At 43.1% G+C, this 19,571-nt stretch overlaps 2 protein-coding genes across 10 annotated transcripts in view; one reads left to right on the forward strand and one right to left on the reverse strand.

Moving 5' to 3' along the window:
• The window catches only part of snap91a (synaptosome associated protein 91a), a 33,576-nt gene extending 21,561 nt beyond the window's left edge, over window positions 1-12,015 (forward strand). Inside the window, exons 13-28 of one of the 9 annotated variants that reach the window (XM_053880535.1) lie at window positions 621-635; window positions 1,022-1,228; window positions 1,749-1,823; window positions 3,191-3,424; window positions 4,294-4,377; window positions 4,661-4,729; window positions 4,995-5,132; window positions 5,696-5,767; window positions 6,967-7,191; window positions 9,369-9,566; window positions 9,656-9,674; window positions 10,188-10,278; window positions 10,369-10,455; window positions 10,525-10,650; window positions 11,347-11,435; window positions 11,522-12,015. In XM_053880535.1, the coding sequence (XP_053736510.1) occupies window positions 621-635; window positions 1,022-1,228; window positions 1,749-1,823; window positions 3,191-3,424; window positions 4,294-4,377; window positions 4,661-4,729; window positions 4,995-5,132; window positions 5,696-5,767; window positions 6,967-7,191; window positions 9,369-9,566; window positions 9,656-9,674; window positions 10,188-10,278; window positions 10,369-10,455; window positions 10,525-10,650; window positions 11,347-11,427 (1,721 nt within the window). In that variant the 3' untranslated portion in view covers window positions 11,428-11,435; window positions 11,522-12,015. The remainder of the gene's footprint in view (window positions 1-620; window positions 636-1,021; window positions 1,229-1,748; window positions 1,824-3,190; window positions 3,425-4,293; window positions 4,378-4,660; window positions 4,730-4,994; window positions 5,133-5,695; window positions 5,768-6,966; window positions 7,192-9,368; window positions 9,567-9,655; window positions 9,675-10,187; window positions 10,279-10,368; window positions 10,456-10,524; window positions 10,651-11,346; window positions 11,436-11,521) is intronic. The other 8 variants (XM_053880536.1, XM_053880540.1, XM_053880537.1 and 5 more) reach the window with 8 other exon arrangements.
• Window positions 12,016-13,143: 1,128 nt separating this feature from the next.
• prss35 (serine protease 35) lies at window positions 13,144-17,627 on the reverse strand. Its single transcript, XM_053880546.1, has 2 exons — window positions 17,458-17,627; window positions 13,144-15,261 (listed from the first exon to the last, which is right to left on the reverse strand). The coding sequence occupies exon 2, from the start codon at window positions 15,240-15,242 to the stop codon at window positions 13,992-13,994; it is 1,251 nt and encodes a 416-aa protein (XP_053736521.1). The 5' UTR covers window positions 15,243-15,261; window positions 17,458-17,627; the 3' UTR covers window positions 13,144-13,991.
• Between the last annotated feature and the right edge of the window lie 1,944 nt (window positions 17,628-19,571).

The following is a 19,571-nucleotide window of genomic DNA, read 5'->3' on the forward strand; positions in this document are numbered from 1 at the left end:
TCCGTGTACACACTGGATTCATTTGTCGCTCCGTGCTCTCACTCAGCATGTTTACTCCACATAACATGGCCAGTAAATCCATTGTGAATGGCGATGCGTGCATGCATGCTCCATTTCTTCGCTTCCGTAGTGATGGTATTTCTTCCTGGTGCCAATTCACCTGATTTCAGGTCGACATTGCTTTTTATACTTCATTAATCATGTAAATGTTAGGACAAAGTTAAGTGCCCCCTTAGTGCGTGTGCGTGTGTGTGTGTGTGTGTGTGTCTGAATGGTGTGTGCCCTGTGATGGACTGGCGATCTGTCCAGGGTGTATTCCCGCGTCTTGCCCAATGACTGCTGGGATAGGCACTTAACAGGACTTAGTGGTGGTTAACAGACAATGTATGTGTGTATGTATGTATGTATTAACAATAAATGAATGACAGCAATCAGCGTTTTACTAATGCGGAATCCTTTTTCCCTATAAATAATTGTGTTTTTAATAGTGTTTTTCCTAGCGAGGATGGGCTTCCATAAAATTTGAAAAACATTGTAAGCTAGGTTTTGTTTCGAGTGTTTTATTTAGATTTTTTAGTAAACTAAAATTATTCTTCTCTTTTTTTTTCCATTTTTTCCAGATCTTTTGGCTGACGGTGAGTCCCTGCCTTAGTCAAAACAGAAAAGAGTTGGTGAACCTTTAAAAAAATAAAAGTCCCTTACTTATGAATGTATTGTAGATTGTGTAGATTTCTGGGCAGTACTTTGGATGAGGGAATGTATACTGTAACGTGATATTTCATTTTTGAATCTAAAGCAATAGACTGACAAGATACACTTTTCTTAATGAGATTATTCCCGGTTGACTGACTTGATCAATATGTCAATGAAACTTCTCCTCACCTACTACTCCCTAACACTGGCCTTTAAAAAGGTGTTTTCCCATCTAGATACATTATAGCACAGCACTCATTATAGCACAGCAGTCTCTCATTTCTCTCCTATATTTGATTTCATGATTTATGAACTTCTCTATAAGCAGCTCCGGCTACCAATGGCAAAGTGGCACCAGCACCTGCGGCTGCTGCGTCCGCTGTTGCCCCTCCAGCTGCAGCTCCCGCCTCCGCTCCTGCAGTTGCTGCACCTATTGCCGTTGCCGCTGCTGCTGCTGCAGCTACATCAACTCCCGCCTCTTTGCCTGTTGCCGCTGCTTCCATCAACTCAGCCACAGACATCGACCTCTTCGGAGGTCAGTGTGTTCAGGAGACAGTTGAGAAGTTCATTTCTCCTCTCCAAAAAATGCAGTCAGTGTCTACCATGTCTAGTTAATAATAATTTTAAATATACTCCCAACTATAATACTTCAGTGATTATTATCCTACTGTGAAACAAATTAAGTTTGCATCATATACATGCTCCCTTGTCAAAGAGAGAATTTACCTTCCCCATCTCCGAACTTGACATTTTCCCTCTTGTCACAAAGTTTATATTAACTTGTGACAACTTGCTTCATTCCACAAACCCTGCACAGGCAGTGCACTCATCGAATGCAGCATTATGCAGCCCTTCAAAATAAAAGACCCGGGCTGCATATTTCTTGTATTCTCGCTTTTCTCTTCCCTGATGCTGACCTCTTTTGTTTCTTTGTCCATTCCATCTGTTTGTTTTCTCATCGTTTGTCCTGGACATTTTTCTTTTGGTGTCTGGCTGTGTCGTGTCCCTGGGTGTCGTGTGTTGCCTTTGGGCTGTTTTTGTCTGAAATGCCATAGATGCGTTTGCACCTTCTCCAGGAGACGGTCCTGCCGTGGCCGCTGGTCCAGCTACAGATGCCTTTGGTGAATCTGGTGGGTGACAAAACAGCCTTGTGTGAGAGGATGAGTGCTCGAAGTGTGTGGTTGGTCCTTTACAGCTGCTCTAATCCTTACTCTGCTACTTTTGCACCCATGAGGAGACAGTAGAGCAACCTGAGGTCTACTGTGTCACCCCAAATCCCGCTCTAACATCCAGTCATGGACACTCTCCTCCTTCATCTAATACTCTTACCCTTAATACTCATTGGGCACTTCAATAAAACCATTTTTCTTTCTTATTTGACCAATGCTTATCATCAGAAGATTCAAACCTCTTCACTTCGCTTAAAATGTGTTTGCTATGGGAAACTTTAAAAATAACAGAAAGATTCGGAAGCTGACCCACCACACTGCTCCACTGTGTATCCTGTTATTAACAGCTTCTCCACTACTATACTCTCCAGTTTTAACCATGCCCCACAGCACATTACTCCCTAATACTGTGCAAAATATTCCTTTTATATCTTTATCCACAGAATACTCCAACACAATGGATGCTACTAGACAAGCACAAGCAAACATCCAGCTATATTCCTTGTATTCCCACTATATTTAACTTAGCTGAAAATCACTCTACTTTACTTTTTGTTTCTTATTGTGTTGTGCTAGTGCTCCACAATGATCCACCATAATTATTTGCAAATACAGTTCTTTAACTGCTGCACTGTTCTTGCTTGTGATAATACATAAGTTTATTACTAAACATTTTCAGCGACACTGAATCACAAACTTAATAGTAGCCGGAAAAACACTGAGAGACTGCAGACCTGCTCTATATTGTAATGCTTTCCATGCAGTACTACTGCTATATGTTTTATCTGGATGATTTAATGCCTTTTTTAGCATTTGAAATGTCAATGATCACTATCAACTCAATGGGATGGTAGCATTCCAGAACTCACTCACGCAACATACACAGTAGGAGAGAGAAAAGGCGAAGTGGATCCAGCTCATGATCCAGAACACCGCCAAATGTCAATGGTTTGTCCTATTATTCACATTTCCCCTCAAAATGAAGTCCATTTCTCTATTTTGCTAACAGGCTGCTAAACGGCAGCAATTATACAACATCCTTTGTGGCGGAACTGTTCTGCACTGTATCGTCTTGATACACATCTAAAACATAACATTAGATATTCAAATTCAAATCTAAGTTTCAGTGACATGCCTATTTAAAGCCTTGGAGACTTGTGTGTGGAGATGAAATCAATGCGTGTGATTGATTTACTGTCATTAGAACTAACTCATTTTGACTCACAGATATGCTCTACTGGTGTTCTAACATTCATCTACCCTTCACCCCTCTTCTCTCATAATACCCTGCTAACCTTCAACATCACTTCCCGCTGCTCCCACCGAAGACCCTTTTGCAACGACCGAGGGAAGTGCAGACATTGCGCCTGAGATGGACCTGTTCGCAATGAGACCCGCTGAATCCAGCGCCACAGCCATCACCCCTCCATCCTCTAGTGAGGCGCCGACCATCGTCGCCCCCATCGCAGCCCCCACCCCTTCTTCCTCCTCCACCACCACCACTACTACTGACACCACCACCACAGAGTCTGCAGCCGCGCCGACTCTAGATCTCTTTGGTGGTAAAGTCTGCTTGCTCTCATTCTGCTTCTCTGTGCATTGTTATGCATTATGATGATGATTGTGCTGCTGCTGATATGAGGATGTTGATGGTTGCATTAATAGCTTCCACAGCCCCTACATTTTAAATTTATCTGATAACTTCCATCATACCTTTCCTGACAAGTCAAGCAGGTTTACCGCCTCCGAAAGATCAAGCATAACACCACATAAAACACAGTTCATGCGCATAAATTACAAGATTCAAAATCCTGTTTTTATCAGTAACCAACTCCGATTTTTGTTATTCCGCAGAGGCGGCTCAACCTGCTTTGATTTCTGACTCAATACTAACAGATGGACTGTTTAAGTAAAGAAACTTTTTAGACACGTGCTTGTTAAATGCTGATCATGTTTTATGCACTTTAAATACTGAGTATTGCTCATTTCCACTACTGTTTTCCCCCACAAACATAAAGTGCAGGTTGCACATTTTAGGGCATAATGCTCTACTTTCTATTATGAAATGACTGATTGTTTTAGTATTGAGAGACGGCAGCATTGTCATGTTACCATGACACCAATTTTATTACATGAATGGAAACACTTAAAAACTTTTTTTTGCCCTGAAATCCTTGAATGATTTTGTGTTGCCAAGTCTGAACAATAACCCTTTAGATTGGCTACGTTTTTGTGGTGGTACGGTTGAAACTGAACCTAAACTTATTTGCCGTACAAAGCTGAGCAATACTCTCCGCAAGTGTCTTCCACACTTTAATGAGCAAGCTATGCGCTCACACTGCTTTCCTCCATCTCTCTTCTTGACTCATCACTTAGTTTGCACTGGACTTGAAATCTGAATGTACATCTGATTGTGTGTCCCTGTTCATAGATATGTTTCAATCAATGCCTGAGCAAAGCCCTACCACTGAATCCAAAGCTGCTACCACTCCTAGCGTAGACCTTTTTGGTGCAGGTACAGGAGTTGATGTCCATTTCTCTGTGTGTGGAACCTCTCCATCACTTCTGGTTTCCATACGTCCACTCCTGTCTGTCTAACTGTTTCCTCCCCCCTCCTCACACGTATTGGTTTGTCCCCCATAGTGGTATGAGATCTGTGCATGCGACCCTCCAGTCTGGATCCTGGACTGTCCTTGTGGCTGCTTTATACCTCTTCAATGCCGTGCTAACACTTTTTTTTGCTCCCCCGACCTCCACGGTTTCCTTCTTTCTGCTTTTTGCTTGCGTCTGTAAATTAGACCTTCCTGCTGTTTCACGCGGGCCCTCTCCTTTGCCCGAGCCGGCTCCGGCTGGAGACATCGTGACAGGTGAGATGAGCTTCTCTGCTTCACTTTCTTCCCCTCCTGACCTCATGAGGAGTGTAGCAGGTCTCCACTGGTCATGAAGTGTCTGCATGCAAGTGCGCACCAGTCCTCACCTGCGGATCGTTGCACGCCTTCAGCTCTCTCAGTAGACATGCAAACTAACAGGCCTCTCTTGGCTCTCTTAACCAGACAAATGCATGGTGGTAAAATAAAGCCTCACTTTTTGACTCAAACTTCCACAATCTTGCTTCTCATCTATTCTATTTAGACTCATATTCCTCTCCTGCTGCTGCTGCGACTGGTTCTTCTCCTGAAGCTCCTGCTGACGCTCCTGCTGCTGGATCTCCAGCTCCAGAGGCTTCATCTCCCCCAAAAGCAGAAGCAGAACCAGTCATTGATCTGCTGGGTACTGAACTTTGTGAAATATAGCCATTCTATGATTCTATTTTTTTGCCTAAGTTTACATTTCATCCTCTCCTCCTTTGTGTGGTCACTTCTTTTTCAGTGGTTCCAGGTTGCCAGGTGATTGGATCTTGTAATAGATTGGACTATTTATGAATGTAGCTTAGCAGTAGTTACAGATAGCTGACACTCTAAGTCCCCCCTGCTCCCTTTTAACTTTGAATTTATTCTCCAGATATTGTCTTTTATGCTCTTCTCCGCTCAGTAGCATAGACGTACTACAAGAGCATTTAAGAACTTCTGGAAGGTTGGTGAGCAGGTGACCTAGTTGTTTCAATCCACAAACTGTCTCTGGCTCTAGAAGGCACAATTTTTTTAATTTAAATGTATTTTAAAAAATCTGGATTTGACGGAAATACATGTTATTTATTTTTCATATGTTGACTGGTCATGTTCCGTCCCTTCCCAGATCATCGACCATGATGTGACATTTACCCTTTGCTGTTGTCATGTGTAGTCCACTTCTAACCCCTTTGTACCTTCCATGCTGCCTTCTGGACCCTGCAGACTCCTTCGGTGGCCCTGTGGAACAGACACAAAGTTCTGCCCCAGGAGGACCGGGAGATGACCTGCTGGGAGGTAAATGGAGGTCTTGGCTGTGCCAGTCTGAATGGATCAATGGGAGACCATTATGCTCATTGAAAGCAATTAGAAAGATGCACTTGGAAGTAAGGAGCAAGTCATCTTGGCCTGAGCAGTGGGTTTTCAGTATGGGACAAATGACTCATCAAATGGTCAAATGGAAATGTAAAAGCTTTTTGTCCACAATGTCTTTTGCTCCTGTCCCTGGTTATCCTTCACAAAGTTCCTTACCGTGTGTGGATTAAGAGTAGTGGTCTGCAGTGGTACAGTCATGCAAAGCCTGGGCCTGATGCAACAGTCTGAGCCTCTGGTGGGGACAGTCTGGATAGTACATTGACGATACACTTACAAGTCTATTTTATTCATTTTTTTCTTATTCACGGCTATCAGCTTATTGTAGATACATATGTATCATGAGTAATATAAAAGCCCTTTAAAACTTTATTTAAGTGTTGTTTAACAATGGAAACATAAGAATCCCCACATGAAACTGCATAGCCGAATGTTATTAGAAGGTGGCAGCCGTAATACACATACTGTCGCAGCCTAGCTAGGTGCAGTTTAATGCCTTTGTGTTTAAACACGTAGTATACAGCTCTTGTAAGGAGCATGACTGTCAATAGATGACATTTTGTACAACAAACTACTCTATAGAACTCAATAGAAGAATGAAGTAGGGATGGAAGTGCCACCAAGTTCACAAAGAAGACAATAGGGAATGAGCCAGGCTTGCAAAGTTCAAAGGTCATCCCCACTACTCTACAGTCACTGGACTACTGAGCAATGTGTTGTATTAATTAGTGTATCCACCCATCAAAAATCACTCTCTGCTTCTTTCTTAAATAATGAAAACATCATTAACCCTAACCCAGCTATGCGATGGAAACGCCTGTCTATCAATTTCTCCTGCATTTGTTCCCCAAATGGATCTATAAACCGCATGAGACTGTGGCAGGTTATTCTTCTGCTGCCAGCTTTTCATCTGCTGTGACCACTGCAGACCAGATTTTTGAGATGCTCCAACTCATCACAATAGATTCTGTGCCATCAAAGTACTCTACCTTTTAATTCCTGCTTTTAACCTTGTGATGTACAGAGTCAAGCACTGACTGAAAAAAAACTTGTTGATCTTGGCTCTCTTTGGTTACCATGTTGAGTCTTGATATCTACTCAGATATTTTTGTGATTATTCACAGGTTTAATGTCGCCCACCCTGGCGCCTACCGCCGCCACGGCACTGGCTCCGGCACAAGTGCAGAATGATCTTCTGGAATCAGGCTTTGACACTCTTGGCTCTCTACCATCGCCAACGCCCCCAGTACCTGCTGCAGTTCCGGTGGTACCACTGGCACCAGTCACTGCAGCAGCACCAGAGCCAGCAGCTGTGGCAGCAGCTCCCTCTGGTGGATTCGATGCATCAAGTAAGAGGATGCTTCAGATTTTCATCGACTGTCTCAGGATTGTTTTAGGAGTCTGTTTAGCGCGGTTAAAAGTTGATGTAGGTTGCGTGGTGGAGCCTGGTCGTTGTATCTCCAGGAGCAGTGTGATGCTGCTGCTGATGTTCGTGCTGAGAGCTTGACTTGTGCACGACTGACACACGCTGACACGCTGCTGTCCTCCTTCTTACGTAACACTCTTGTTCCTGCTTAACTGCTCTGCACTGCTTTCTCTCTCACTGCAATTTGTTCTCTTGCTCTTCACCCCTGAATCACTCACTCACGTTTACACAACTGACACTTCTTTCTCTCTCTCTAATTTGGTTTCTGCTGCACATCTCCCACCCCCATGTTTCCTTCTTTCACACCCCCTTCCTCTTCTCTGGGTCATTGCTTGCTTCTTCTAATATGTACATGGTGAGTTCAAGCGCGTGGTAAATGACAGCATGTGCAGTTCAGACTATTCTCTCCAGTTTTTTAGGATGTTTCAGGGCTGCATGTTGAAACTGGCTTTCTCCTGCATGAGGCAATAACTGCACTGTCCTCCCAACCACTGATTTTTAGCCACGTGTCATCACTGTTGCGTGCTCATTTTAGATTCCCACAATGTTGAATATAATGACACATATTTATCAATATTTAGATCGATGACTGAACAGCAAGGAAATTAAGGGGATTACATGGGACAGACCAGCCATTTTAATACATCCTTATTATGTAAGACATATGACATAAAAATAAAAGTATTTTTTCACCAAAAAGAGCAAATAATTCCAGCTAAATTGTGTGGGAACTTATTGATTCTGCAAGGGTTTGAGTGATCATCATCAGCTGCTTGTGACACTCAACAAAACAGAGTCTTTGGACTCGAAGGGTGGTTTGTGAAACTGCAGGACAGGCTTAAAAATCGTGTTTTTAACTTAAAATGTTTTATTTACTGAGTTTAAAGAGGTATACTGTGATATCTTGGGATCATTTAAAGAATAAAATTCATGAATATATGTGTGAAATGTGTGTGTGAAAGTGGGTGTAATGATTCATGGGAGGCAGAATCCAAGTGCGAGGGGGGGAAATAATAAATAAAATAATAATAATAATAATAATAATAATAATGTAAACAAGGAGTCCAAATCTCAGAAAGATCTGAAAAGCCAACATGAATCCAAACAGGAACCAAGGTGTAACAAATGGGGGAGGGGAGGAAGTGAAAGAAAAAGACAAGTGGTGATCACGACTCACACACTGCGCATAAAAAGCTAATGGCAGACAGCAGAGAAAGCAGCAGAATGAAGAACAAGAACGGAGGCTGAACTTTCTCAGAGAAGCAATGATGATCTGGCACATGTTGCTGGAAGCCACGAGGTCTTGACGGCCACAGAAGCTCAGGTGCTGGTCGATCAGCAGATTGTGTGCAGCTGTGTTCCCCAGCAACACGTGCGGCAGGTCTGTGAAGCTCACTGAGAGACAGGAACAGGATGCAAGCCAACAAAATAAAACCAATATAAAATCAGGATATGACAGCGGGACTCTCTGAACATGGTTGAAATTGTCCATCAAAATGACAAGACAGTGAAAGATATCTTATCACAATAACATTGAAACATGTCACTTACCACAATTCTTCAGACTGTTTTGATCCCTTTAAAAGCAGGTTGACACGTTTGCTCACATTTTTGAGAGCTTGCGAATTGGGCTCAACACATCATTATGTAACATTCCACAACAAGTGCTGACTATGTGTTTTTGCTTCGCAGCAACAAGTCAAATGAAATCGGATACCAGTTGAGTACCAGTTCTCATCGGTCAGAGTTTTCATTGAGAAAAACTGTTCAGGGATCAGTTACGTTTATTTAGCCTGTAGCTAATGCAGCCGCCGATGCGTCTTTTAAGATGGAATCGTTCAAAATGTGGGTGACACCTGGTTAAAAGCAGTTTCTCACTTGAACGGAACTATGATTTTTAAAAGACAAATCCGTTCTGTTTTTTTTCCCTTTATAATTAAGTATCTTGCGCATGTTAAGTGCAGTTGGTGACCGGCGCAGGCCGTGTTGTTCCCTGTCACCTCGCCTGGTTTTCACCTGCCCCACTGCCTGCGTATAAACATTATGCATTGATGACAATATAATGTCTAAGTTCCCTCTATTCCCACCCCTTTGCTTCAGTGTTTGACGGACTAGGCGACTTGCTGATGCCGGCGGTGACGCCCCAGAGCTCTGGCGGCAGCACAGGCGGGAGTGCAGCAGGCAGCATGGGCACTCCGGTGGCTGTAGAGAGCGTCACTGCGGCGCCCCCTCCCACCCCGCCCCCCACCAAAACTGTCGGGGGAGATCTGGACTCGTCGCTGGCTAACCTGGTCGGAGGTAGACTGCAGTTATTGTGCAACATCCCATCAGCAAACGTTGTGGCCAGAAACTTTAACGCATCTTTCATCTGCATCTTTTGGTTTCAGATCTGGGAGTGAAGAAAAAGTAAGTTCACAGATGAGGACAGTACAGTCGTCCTCTTTATATACGTTAATGTCACAGGAGTCTTGACCAAGATGTGATGTCTTCTTAAAACTTTTTTTTTGGTATAATTATTGTTTTATGTATCAAAGTTGGAATTATAAAACACATCTGAGAAAAACAATGGTGAAAGAACACAAATAACTAAAATCATGAAGCAAAACAAGTTACTTTATCTATTTTGCATACGTGTAAATACATTAAGGAAAATGCAACATTTAAAACAAAACAAAGAGGTTGGATAAAGAGAAGTTGACATCACGGTCATTCTGACATGCAGTGTTTGGATAAAATAATGGAAACACCTTAAAACTTTTTTAGCTTTAAGGTGTTTGCATTATTTTGTCCAACCCCTGTGGTACACACAATATACAGTAGTAGAGTAGCCTTATACTGACGGAAATCTAATTTTTGGAACAAGTCATGAGATGTTTTGCAACCAGGAAGTTGATTATACAATTTCTCATTTCATCTCAGAGACCCCCTGAGTGAGAGGAAGTTGACAGGAGGTGCCAACTGGACCCCTCAAGTGGCCCCAACCAGCTGGGCAACACCAGGAGCCCCCATGGTAAATTAAGGGAATGTGTTGCTGTTTGTCAATGGAGCCATGCTGGATGCCTGTGGTCGTGACTTGTTTTTTTTTTTTCATTCTCTCTAGTCTGGAGCAGCACCTGGAGCGCCGGGAGCAGCGCCCCCTGGTGGACCAATGGTAGCCCCAATGAGCGCACAGCCAGGATTCACCATGGTGAGTTATTCGTCACAGCTGTGATGATGATGACTATTATTTTTATTTCAAATGACATGCTTTTTCCAGGCTGCTGCTGGAGGACCTGGCGCCCCCATGATGCCGCCCATGATGGGGCAGCCAATGATGGGTCAGCCCATGATGAGACCACCATTTGCTGGAGCTGCACCCGGAGCTGCTGCCCCTGGAGCGCCGGTAACAACATACCTGCATTTTAGTTTTAAATATCAAGGGTTACTCATCCTGTAGATTTTCTTGTCACAAAACTGTATTTGTAAAATAATAAAATCACACTCGGAAGAGCATCTTGGCTACAGCAAAATTAAAAATCCAAAATAAATGAATCATAATAATACATTAAAATGTTTTAATGCATATTCTACAGTAATGAAATAACATTATGGTATAAGTAATAATGTTGCACTAATAAAAATACATTAATATAAAGGTATAAATTGGTTCAATAAATGCATACTTTACTGTTACTTCACTGTTCCATTCATTGTACTACTAAAACAGTGAATATTTGTCTGGTTTTTGGGGTACCATGCATTTTTATTTATGCATTTTTATTTATATTTTAAGAGTTTTATTTTCCAAATTATGTATTTATTATTAAATCACTTATTTTTAAATGAATAAAAAGTATTGATCAAGATAACTTTCAATGCATTTAACTGATTTATTCAATTCTTGATTTTTTTCTGATTGTTTGGGCAAAAACTCATTTTCTATATGTCCCTTAAAAAAATGAGTTTTTCCTCAAATTAAGGTTTTCTCTCGTCAGATTTTGTAAGCCAGTATGAACAGCTACAAACATTCCCTTGTGCCACTGAATATGCTGGTCTGGTGAGGATGGATAGACATTTAAAAATATTTGTGTACCTGCAGATCTCCACAGCACCTGCCAGTCAAAGTCCCAAAAAACCCAAGGACCCTCTGGCAGAACTCGACCTCAAGGACTTCTTATAACACCCAAAGTAGGAGCTCAGGGCACAAGAGATCAGACAGCAAATACCTGGGGTCTTTGAAAAGTTGATTTCATCTCTGGTGTGTTCTCACGCAGCTGGACCCTCTGACCTGGTGTCTGTTTACATCTCAGGATGCCAGCGACGCTCAGCAGCCTTCTCTCTCCACCCGCCTCACCCCCTCACCTGTCCTCCTCCCCCGTGTGATGTCGTAGCACAAACTGTGAAAGTGAACCATTGCGGATTCTATGTATATGAGAAAAAAAAAAAAACCTCAAACGTGTGTCCATGTAGATGTCAGAAAAATAACTGCAGTGAGAGAACGTGATGACGTAAGTGTTCAGATTCTAGTGTTGAATGATGGATGTGTTTTGGTGTCCCGCCCCCTGCCCCCCTCAGTCCCTCATGACAGAAGAGGTGCTCTTCTGTGTCCCACTCTGGTTGGCTGAGAGAGGTCGATGAAGCCCTTGTAGTTTTTTGCAGAATTATTGCGTCTTGTTTACAGAAAGGTCCCATTTATTGTACATAGATTTCTCTGGGTCTCTACTGTGTCTGTCAGTTGAAGAGAATATAAATGTAAATCTGAAATGAACCTGTAAAAGTTGTGTGAGTGTTCTTCGACTTCCTCATTACAGCATATTTGGAAAAGATATTGCTCTCTGATTGATATTATGTATATTCCGACCCAACCTCTGTGGGCTTCTCAAACATCCCAGAACTGCAAAGTGTGTGATTTTGAACTTGTTTTTTTTTTTTTTTGACTTTATTTCTTGTTCTCTTTGCGTCGAGTGTTTTTGTTTGTGGCAGCTCCAGCGTGCTTCTACTTACTGCTAACTATCAGAACAAACTAAGCCCTGTATTTAAACCACCATCATTAACCAGCTTTATTTGGTTAGCAATATTCAATAATCCAAACCAGCAGATCCATCCTGGTTAAAACCAAGCTCTGCTATGGAGATGCATGCGATTTAAAATATCTTGGAAATGTTTTGATGTATGGATCAGCTTCATGCGTTTCATTCCTCATAAAACATCTTCGTACAATTCTCGTCGGTCGGTGTTGGTTCTGTACTGTGGTGTATTGTCCGATTCATCTAGTGCGCACACTGCACTCCAGTCATGTGATGACAGCGCAAAAGCAGGAGTGTCTGACGTGTCATTTCACCTTTTGTTTGTCTGAGCTGTTTGACAAGCCAACATGGGAGAAACTGTATCTGATGCAGAAACCTTTCTTGATTTGGTATCAGTACGTCGTCCGTATCTGCTGGCGCCGGTTCTGTTGCAGTGTAAGCGAGAAACGTTGTGGTTTTCATGTCTGAGTTCAAATGGGATAAAACAAATTGTATTTTTGTTTAAATTATTTTCTTTATGATGCCCCTCTCCTTTGCATGTAAACCCCTTGGGGTGCAATAAATTAAATGGCGGATCAACTGCAGTAGTTTCTGTTGCTCTGTAATCCACTACTTTTGGATAAAAGACGCCACAAAATGACAAAACATTCCATTGTGTATCTTCATAGGTACAGTACAAACATATGGGCGGGTCATGGGTTTGAAGCCCCTCCTTGTGGGGGGGCTTCCTCCTGGCACTCTGGTTGCCTCCCAAAGTCTAAAAACTTGCAGAAATTAACGAATGACTGTAAAGTTTAGAGGACCTGTGCAGGGTCCAGAATTCTGCCAATTTTTTTTCTTTACTGGCCCTAATCCTCTTCCATAAAAAAACGCAAGTTTGAAAAAAAAACAGTTGCACGAAAAATGTGCGTCCTGTGTGCACAAAGCCTTACGCAGATGGTCGTAATGATGTGCATTGAGGATGTTGCTCTCAGACACACACAAAGACACGCACCCAAATGGCAATCTTTTTTTAATGGTTGGTAAATCTTCAAACTTGTATTTGGTCTTGAAATGTTTTAATAGTCAGGAAAAGTCAACGACAAAAAGTACACTCCCGATTTGTCACTATACAGCAATATTTGTCTTTTAGAGAAAAAAAAATGGAGAAAGTTAAAACACTAACAGTCAGTCCATGTTGAACCATTCCGTTAAATACATAGTTACAGTACTTGGCTGTCAAAATATATTCCAAACAGACTCACCCCGAATAAAAATGCATACAATTCCATAAATAAGCACCACGTTTTCTGGAGAAGCACCATGTGAATATGTGCACATCACTGAAACAACATCACAAATATCTGGCTACTAAAGATCCGCGCTTATTTAAAAAAAAAAAATCGGTTTGTTCAGGGCAAGTGTTTCATTTTCTTCACTGTGAAGAACTCTGACATTTTTGGACCGAGACGTTGCGTCTACGCATCTTCCAGTAGAAATGTTAAAAAGCCAAACCTCAGTTTGGACCAAACTATCGACACATGAAAATACAGATTTTTTTTCTTGATTTTTTTTAAGCAAAAATAAATTAGAAAAACGACAAGCCACAGTTCTCTTGAAGTGCTGTCCAGTCTCAACACGGAGTCTGTGTTGTTGATGGAGCCGGAGTTGGCGAAAGGCTTTGGATGGAGGGGGGGAGGGGCACTGCTGGGCGGGGCGCTGCAAGAATCTTAGGTACCTAGGCTACCATGCACTCGCTCGAGTCGCCGTGGACCCAGTAGCAGATCTGAGCGTACTTGAGGGGCGTTATCCTCACGGCCACGTTGTAATCCTGCTGCAGGCCGTTACCGTTGACATCCACCCACTGGTGGCCGGTGAACACCCCGACGATCTTGCGCTTCCACTTCTTCTTGCCGGGCTCTTTGAGGCGGATGTAGACGCCGGAGCCGCTGGAGCCGGGTTTAGCATCGCAGTACTGGTAGAGCAGATCTTTGGACTCCTCGGAGACGGAGCAGAAGCGGTACACCAGGTTGCCCGGTCGGTCGTCGTCAAAGCCGGAGAAGTGAATCCTTCCAGCCGGGAGTTTTTTAATCGACGGAACCACGCCCAGGTCCATGTGCTTGACCTTGGGTGGCCTCTTCAACTCCAGGACAGCGTAGTCGTAATCTGCTGCCAGGCCGTCCGACACGCCCTTGAACCAGCCTTTGGGCAACTGCGTCTTCTTCACCCTGGTCCACTTAAAAGAGGGCTTTTCGACTTCAACACTGCGGCGGCTCCGACCCTTCCTGCCTTTTCCTTTTCCCTTACGCTCTCCTTTCTCCTCCTTCTCCTGGGTCTCCTCTTTTGCGCTCTCCCCCTTCCTCCTTTTCCCTCGCCCTCCTTTCCCTTTGCCTCCTTTCCCTCTTCGGGATTTCTCCTTCAGGATTCCCACCCGCAGCTTCTGAACTCCGTCTAAATAATCCTTCCCGTTGTGGATGCAGTGGGCGGCGGTCAACACGTGTTTCGGCGAGACCAGAACCCCGGAACATCCTGTGGAGATCTTGACTGAGGTCGAGAAGGGGTACTTGGTTGAGAACTGCTTGTCAGAGATGGTGAAGCGAGTGTCAGTGCCGTAGACCTCTCTCTTTCGTCGCGAGTGGGAGGAGTCGTTTGCCGGATGAGCCGTCGCTTCGTTCAGCCCCTGCACCGACACTGCGGTGTACGTGCGGGTGCCGTTCTCGTAAAACGTCTCGTAGGACAGCAGCTGCTCCAGGTCGTCCAGCGACGGCGTCGGAAGGCGGCGCTGACACTCGATCCCGCAGGTGCCGCTCAGTTCAGCTTGGGGGCGCGCAGAGAAGTTGGGGCTACTGAGAGGTAAAGTGCGCCGATTCCTCACCAAAGGAACCTTCCACTGTGGCCAGGTGTAGGCGTCGTCAGTGGTCATCTCGGCAGCCACCGCCACAGCCAGCAGCGCCACCGTGAGCAGGACGCACATGTGTATGGGGCCCATTGTGAACTTGGGCCTGGCTCTGGAGTGGAAACAAGACAGAGACCACTTGATCAACAACTGGTAGGGAAGTGGACGGAACAGACAGAAGACAGACAGAAGAGTATGACTGCAATGGAGTAGGAATAAAGGCCAATTTAACACATAACAGAATATGAGAAGGAGACCCAGGCGCTTCATAGTCTCTCAGGCCAGTCACACACTGAGAAAACTGAAAAATATTTACGGAAAAGAAAACTCTTTTAACATCTGCAAATTGTAATTTGCTTTGAAAGGACACTGTTTATTTATGAGTTGAACGTCCCTCTAAAATCAGACGACCAAACATTGTGTTTTTGTAAGCCATCCTGCCAAACATGTGAAAGCCATATATCATTTCTGGTGTCTTGGTCTCTACAGTACTGACTGTGTCGTTGCTTCATAGTTTCTTCCTCACGCCTCCTGCGTGTGGAAGGAGCGCGGCGGCGCTGCTGCCACCTGCAGTCCAACTAAGCTCATTACAGTTCCAGCCCTTGATTATTTAACGGACTTTAGTATTTACTGAATACTAAAAGCTTCGCGAAAACAAATGTCTCCAGTTCCCAGTAATCTCTGGTACATAAAAAAAACAAAACAAAATAAAAAAATACACCAGCAACGTTAATACTCAGCATTCAACCTTCATTTAAATTGTATTTCACGCAGATGCGTTACAACAAAAATAAATACAATGCTACTTATTTTTCCACTTGACTGGTGTACAGAGAAACATTGAAACAAAGAAGGAAAACTATATACTAGCCATCATTGAAATTGACCGACGAAGCGTGTAGTTCCACTTATAGCCACGTGATGGCAGAGTTTCTCCTAACATGTGTTTAGTGAGCGACTCAGTTTTGGAGCAGCTATTAATATTCAACACTGGAGACAAAATAGGAGTTAGAATGTTTGAAAGTGCTCGTGCAATAGCAGCAGATCGGTCTCAGTCTAAGCCGTGTCGGAGGAGAGGATGAACTCAGGGTGAGCTGAGACAGTGGCTTGGAGGTTCGCCACAGTGGTTAACCTTGCCTCTCAGTTAATGACCATATCTGGTTTCTAGGACTCCACTCTGCTCAGCTGCAGACAGCTCGCTGCCAATACTCCTCACAGCTAGAAGAGAAAATAACCCAGTCAAACTGACTCTCTCAGCAGATCGTTGCGTCACTGCAGAGCTGCAACTCAGATGGCATCAGAAAAGTGAGGCGCTTCAGACGGGATCTCTGACTGGCTAAATGGAGCCTGGTCTGGCAGGAATAACATGCGAGTGAAACCCAGCCAGAATATTATTGAAGGCCTCAGGAGACGCAGCTGACAGGCGGAATGTGGGGCCATCAGCCGCTGACCAACTATGTGCTTTTATCATCCGCTTTAAGAGTCTATTCACCATAAAAAATAAAAAAAAATCAGACCCAAACAAGGAAACAAGGGAGTCGCTTCACCACTCCGTCTCATAAAACAATCCACAGTCACCAACATGTAGCAGCTCAAGACAGAGAGCAATGAAATACAAGACCACAGGAGCTGTAAAACACGTGTCACTAAATGAGAATATACCAGTCACCCTCGAGTTTCCAGCAGAGGAATAAGTCCATCATTTCAGTTAAAACCTGAAGATTTGCAAAACTCTTGTTATTCCATTTTATATGTGACTTGCTCATCTAGTTTTCTGTGTTTTTTGCTGACACAACAAAGTGACTTGGGCACGTTTCCAGCTTCACTCGAGCAAATGATCCTGGTTTCCGTAGGCTGTGACTTTGGGGGATAAAATAATGGTGTCAGGAAAGAGACACAGTGCCACAGAGTTTTCCACAATAGTCAGCAATTGGTTCTTTTAATGCCACTATAATTGCACTTCTAAAAAGGCCAATAGAAGGCGCTCTGGTTCCGAATCTGTTCACCTCAACATCTCGGGTTCAACACAGTTTACACACGGTTTAATCTACTTTCATCCAGTTTCATTTTACGCTCAAGAAAAGTCGCTAGGAAAAGCAAATTTATATGTAAATTCACTTCATTTAATGAACAATTTGAACAATGTTTTCATTCATTTTGAAATTAAAACATTTAAGACATCCAACTTAACTCGACAAAATAAGAAAAACAAACTTTCAACAAAAATATTACTAGTCATATTTAGAACGTAAATAAAAAAAAATAAAAAATTCCCAAATCAGAGTTCAAAACCACAGTGACGTCCTACCTGCTTGCATCCGATTGATGGGTATCCAAAATCCCGCAGTGTATTGTTTGTTTTTTCCCCGAGATAGACGCAAATATGATCCCACTAGGAAACAAAGTGCATCCCAGAGGTGCTGGTGTCAGCAGGCTCCTCTACCCTCATCTCTTCCACGGAGAAAGTCGCTGCTCCACGCAGGCTGCACTTGATGCTGAGGAGGAGGGAGGCAGGCGGGAGGCGAGGAATTTTGAAAAGGACTTTTTTTTTTTCCCTCTGCCGTCACTGACAAAAGCTGTTCAAATATGGGTGGGACCACACTGAGTAGTCTAACTTGAGCTTGAATCGAGTGGAGTCGGAGGGTGGGGAGGTGAGGTGGGCTGATCTCCGCGGCGCAGCGACGCATAAAACACTCGCTCAGACCTTGACGCGCGTTGAATTATTTATTTTTATTCCATTTTTTGACTGAATCCCAGAGACATATTATAATATATTGTTGAAGTAATGTGCATATTATTATTTAAAACCTTAAATATTCACATCATTTGTTCATTAGCATGAGATCATACACAAATACACTGCAAAAAGGTTCTTTGAAATAGAACAAAATGGAAGCATCTTCAACTCACAGCAATAACAACTATTTTTATTTATGTCAAATAAACAAAACAGGCCAGAAAAAGTTATTTTCTTTAACCTCATACTCAAATTCTGAGACATCATCTTGGTTCACAGCATAAGTTTTCCGCTCCACTTTGCGTTTTTTTTTTGTGTCAGACTTGTCAAGCTCGGTTGTAACTGGAGCGACACAAGTTGACTGAACTGGGCATGAGTCACTGAGCATGGTAAAAACGCAACGTTCCATTTGCTCCGAGCCTGGCCAGTTGCAACGATCAACTTGTTTGTGTCAAACTCACTGTGCCAGTCGTCCAAAACCAAACACCCCTGATGTTTCATATCTTACAAACTTCTTACAGCCTCTGACAATGTGCCTCATAATAAACTAAAGACTTTCATGATAACAAACTTTCACACATGTCCAATGTGAGTATACTAGAAAATTAATAGGAATTCTGGGTGGCTTGAACTCTAATGCCATAATCCCTGGTTGTGTTCCGACCTCCATCTTCAGAATTGAACATTTGGCAGCATCGCTGAATTTAAACAAGCCAAGCGGCAAATATGAAGCCAGATGTAGTTCCTACTTTGCACTATGGCACATGACAGACGCCTGTAACTTCAATTGGAGTGACATCTGTGGGTGTGTTTATTTGAAATTTCTCGAGTAAATGAAAATAAAACTGAGTTCAGTCCACAAGCAGCACATACTAGAGCTTCGCGAGTAGCAGAAAAGGTGTTCAATGACAGTGTTGACGCCCAGCCATCACCATCATCATTGTTGCTTGAGAGATGAGGAAGAGTATTTCCAGTAAATCAGATTAACACCTGTAAAAGCTTCACTATTTCACTATGGCCACAGACTGGTGACCTCAGAAGTCAGATGAGTGAATTTGCTTCCAAACGTTTCACCGTACGCCTTCATCTCTATTTTCATGCTGCAACCTTGAAATAAAGATGTCAAAGTTGAATATTTAATTGAAGGGCTAAGTGCCCACTCTCAATAGGGATTTTCAGTTGTGTACTCCACGACTAAATTCTCATGGGAACAAGCAGAATAAGGCATCAGCATAAGATGATCATGAGAGTGTTCTGCATCGTTCACACAATCTAACTTTCATTATAACAAGGATGCATCTCTGTACTGACAAAACTACATCAACACAAAATGTTTCAGAACAATGAATGGAACAAAAGTACACAGCCGTAAGCACGGTGAAAAATGGGTCCCAGTTTTGAAATCATCATAAATCTATTTTATTTAAATCCATCTAGCTGTGTATGGTGGTGTTGCCATGATGCATGGTTTTATGAAGTCTGGACAGACGGGCAGTAACAGGACTAATGTTAATGTCGCGGTTAAGACCTTTTAAAGTCTTAAGGAGAAGAGAAAGAAAATGGACAATATGTGTGTAATGAGGGATAATAATGGGATATCTTTGCTGATGCACTTGTGGCACGAGGGCAGGAGAGAACAGAGGGTCAAAAGTCCTGCTGTAGTCATTTGTATCAGAGAGTTTCAC

Source organism: Synchiropus splendidus, chromosome 12 (assembly GCF_027744825.2).
Source record: "Synchiropus splendidus isolate RoL2022-P1 chromosome 12, RoL_Sspl_1.0, whole genome shotgun sequence".
NCBI lineage: Eukaryota > Metazoa > Chordata > Actinopteri > Syngnathiformes > Callionymidae > Synchiropus > Synchiropus splendidus.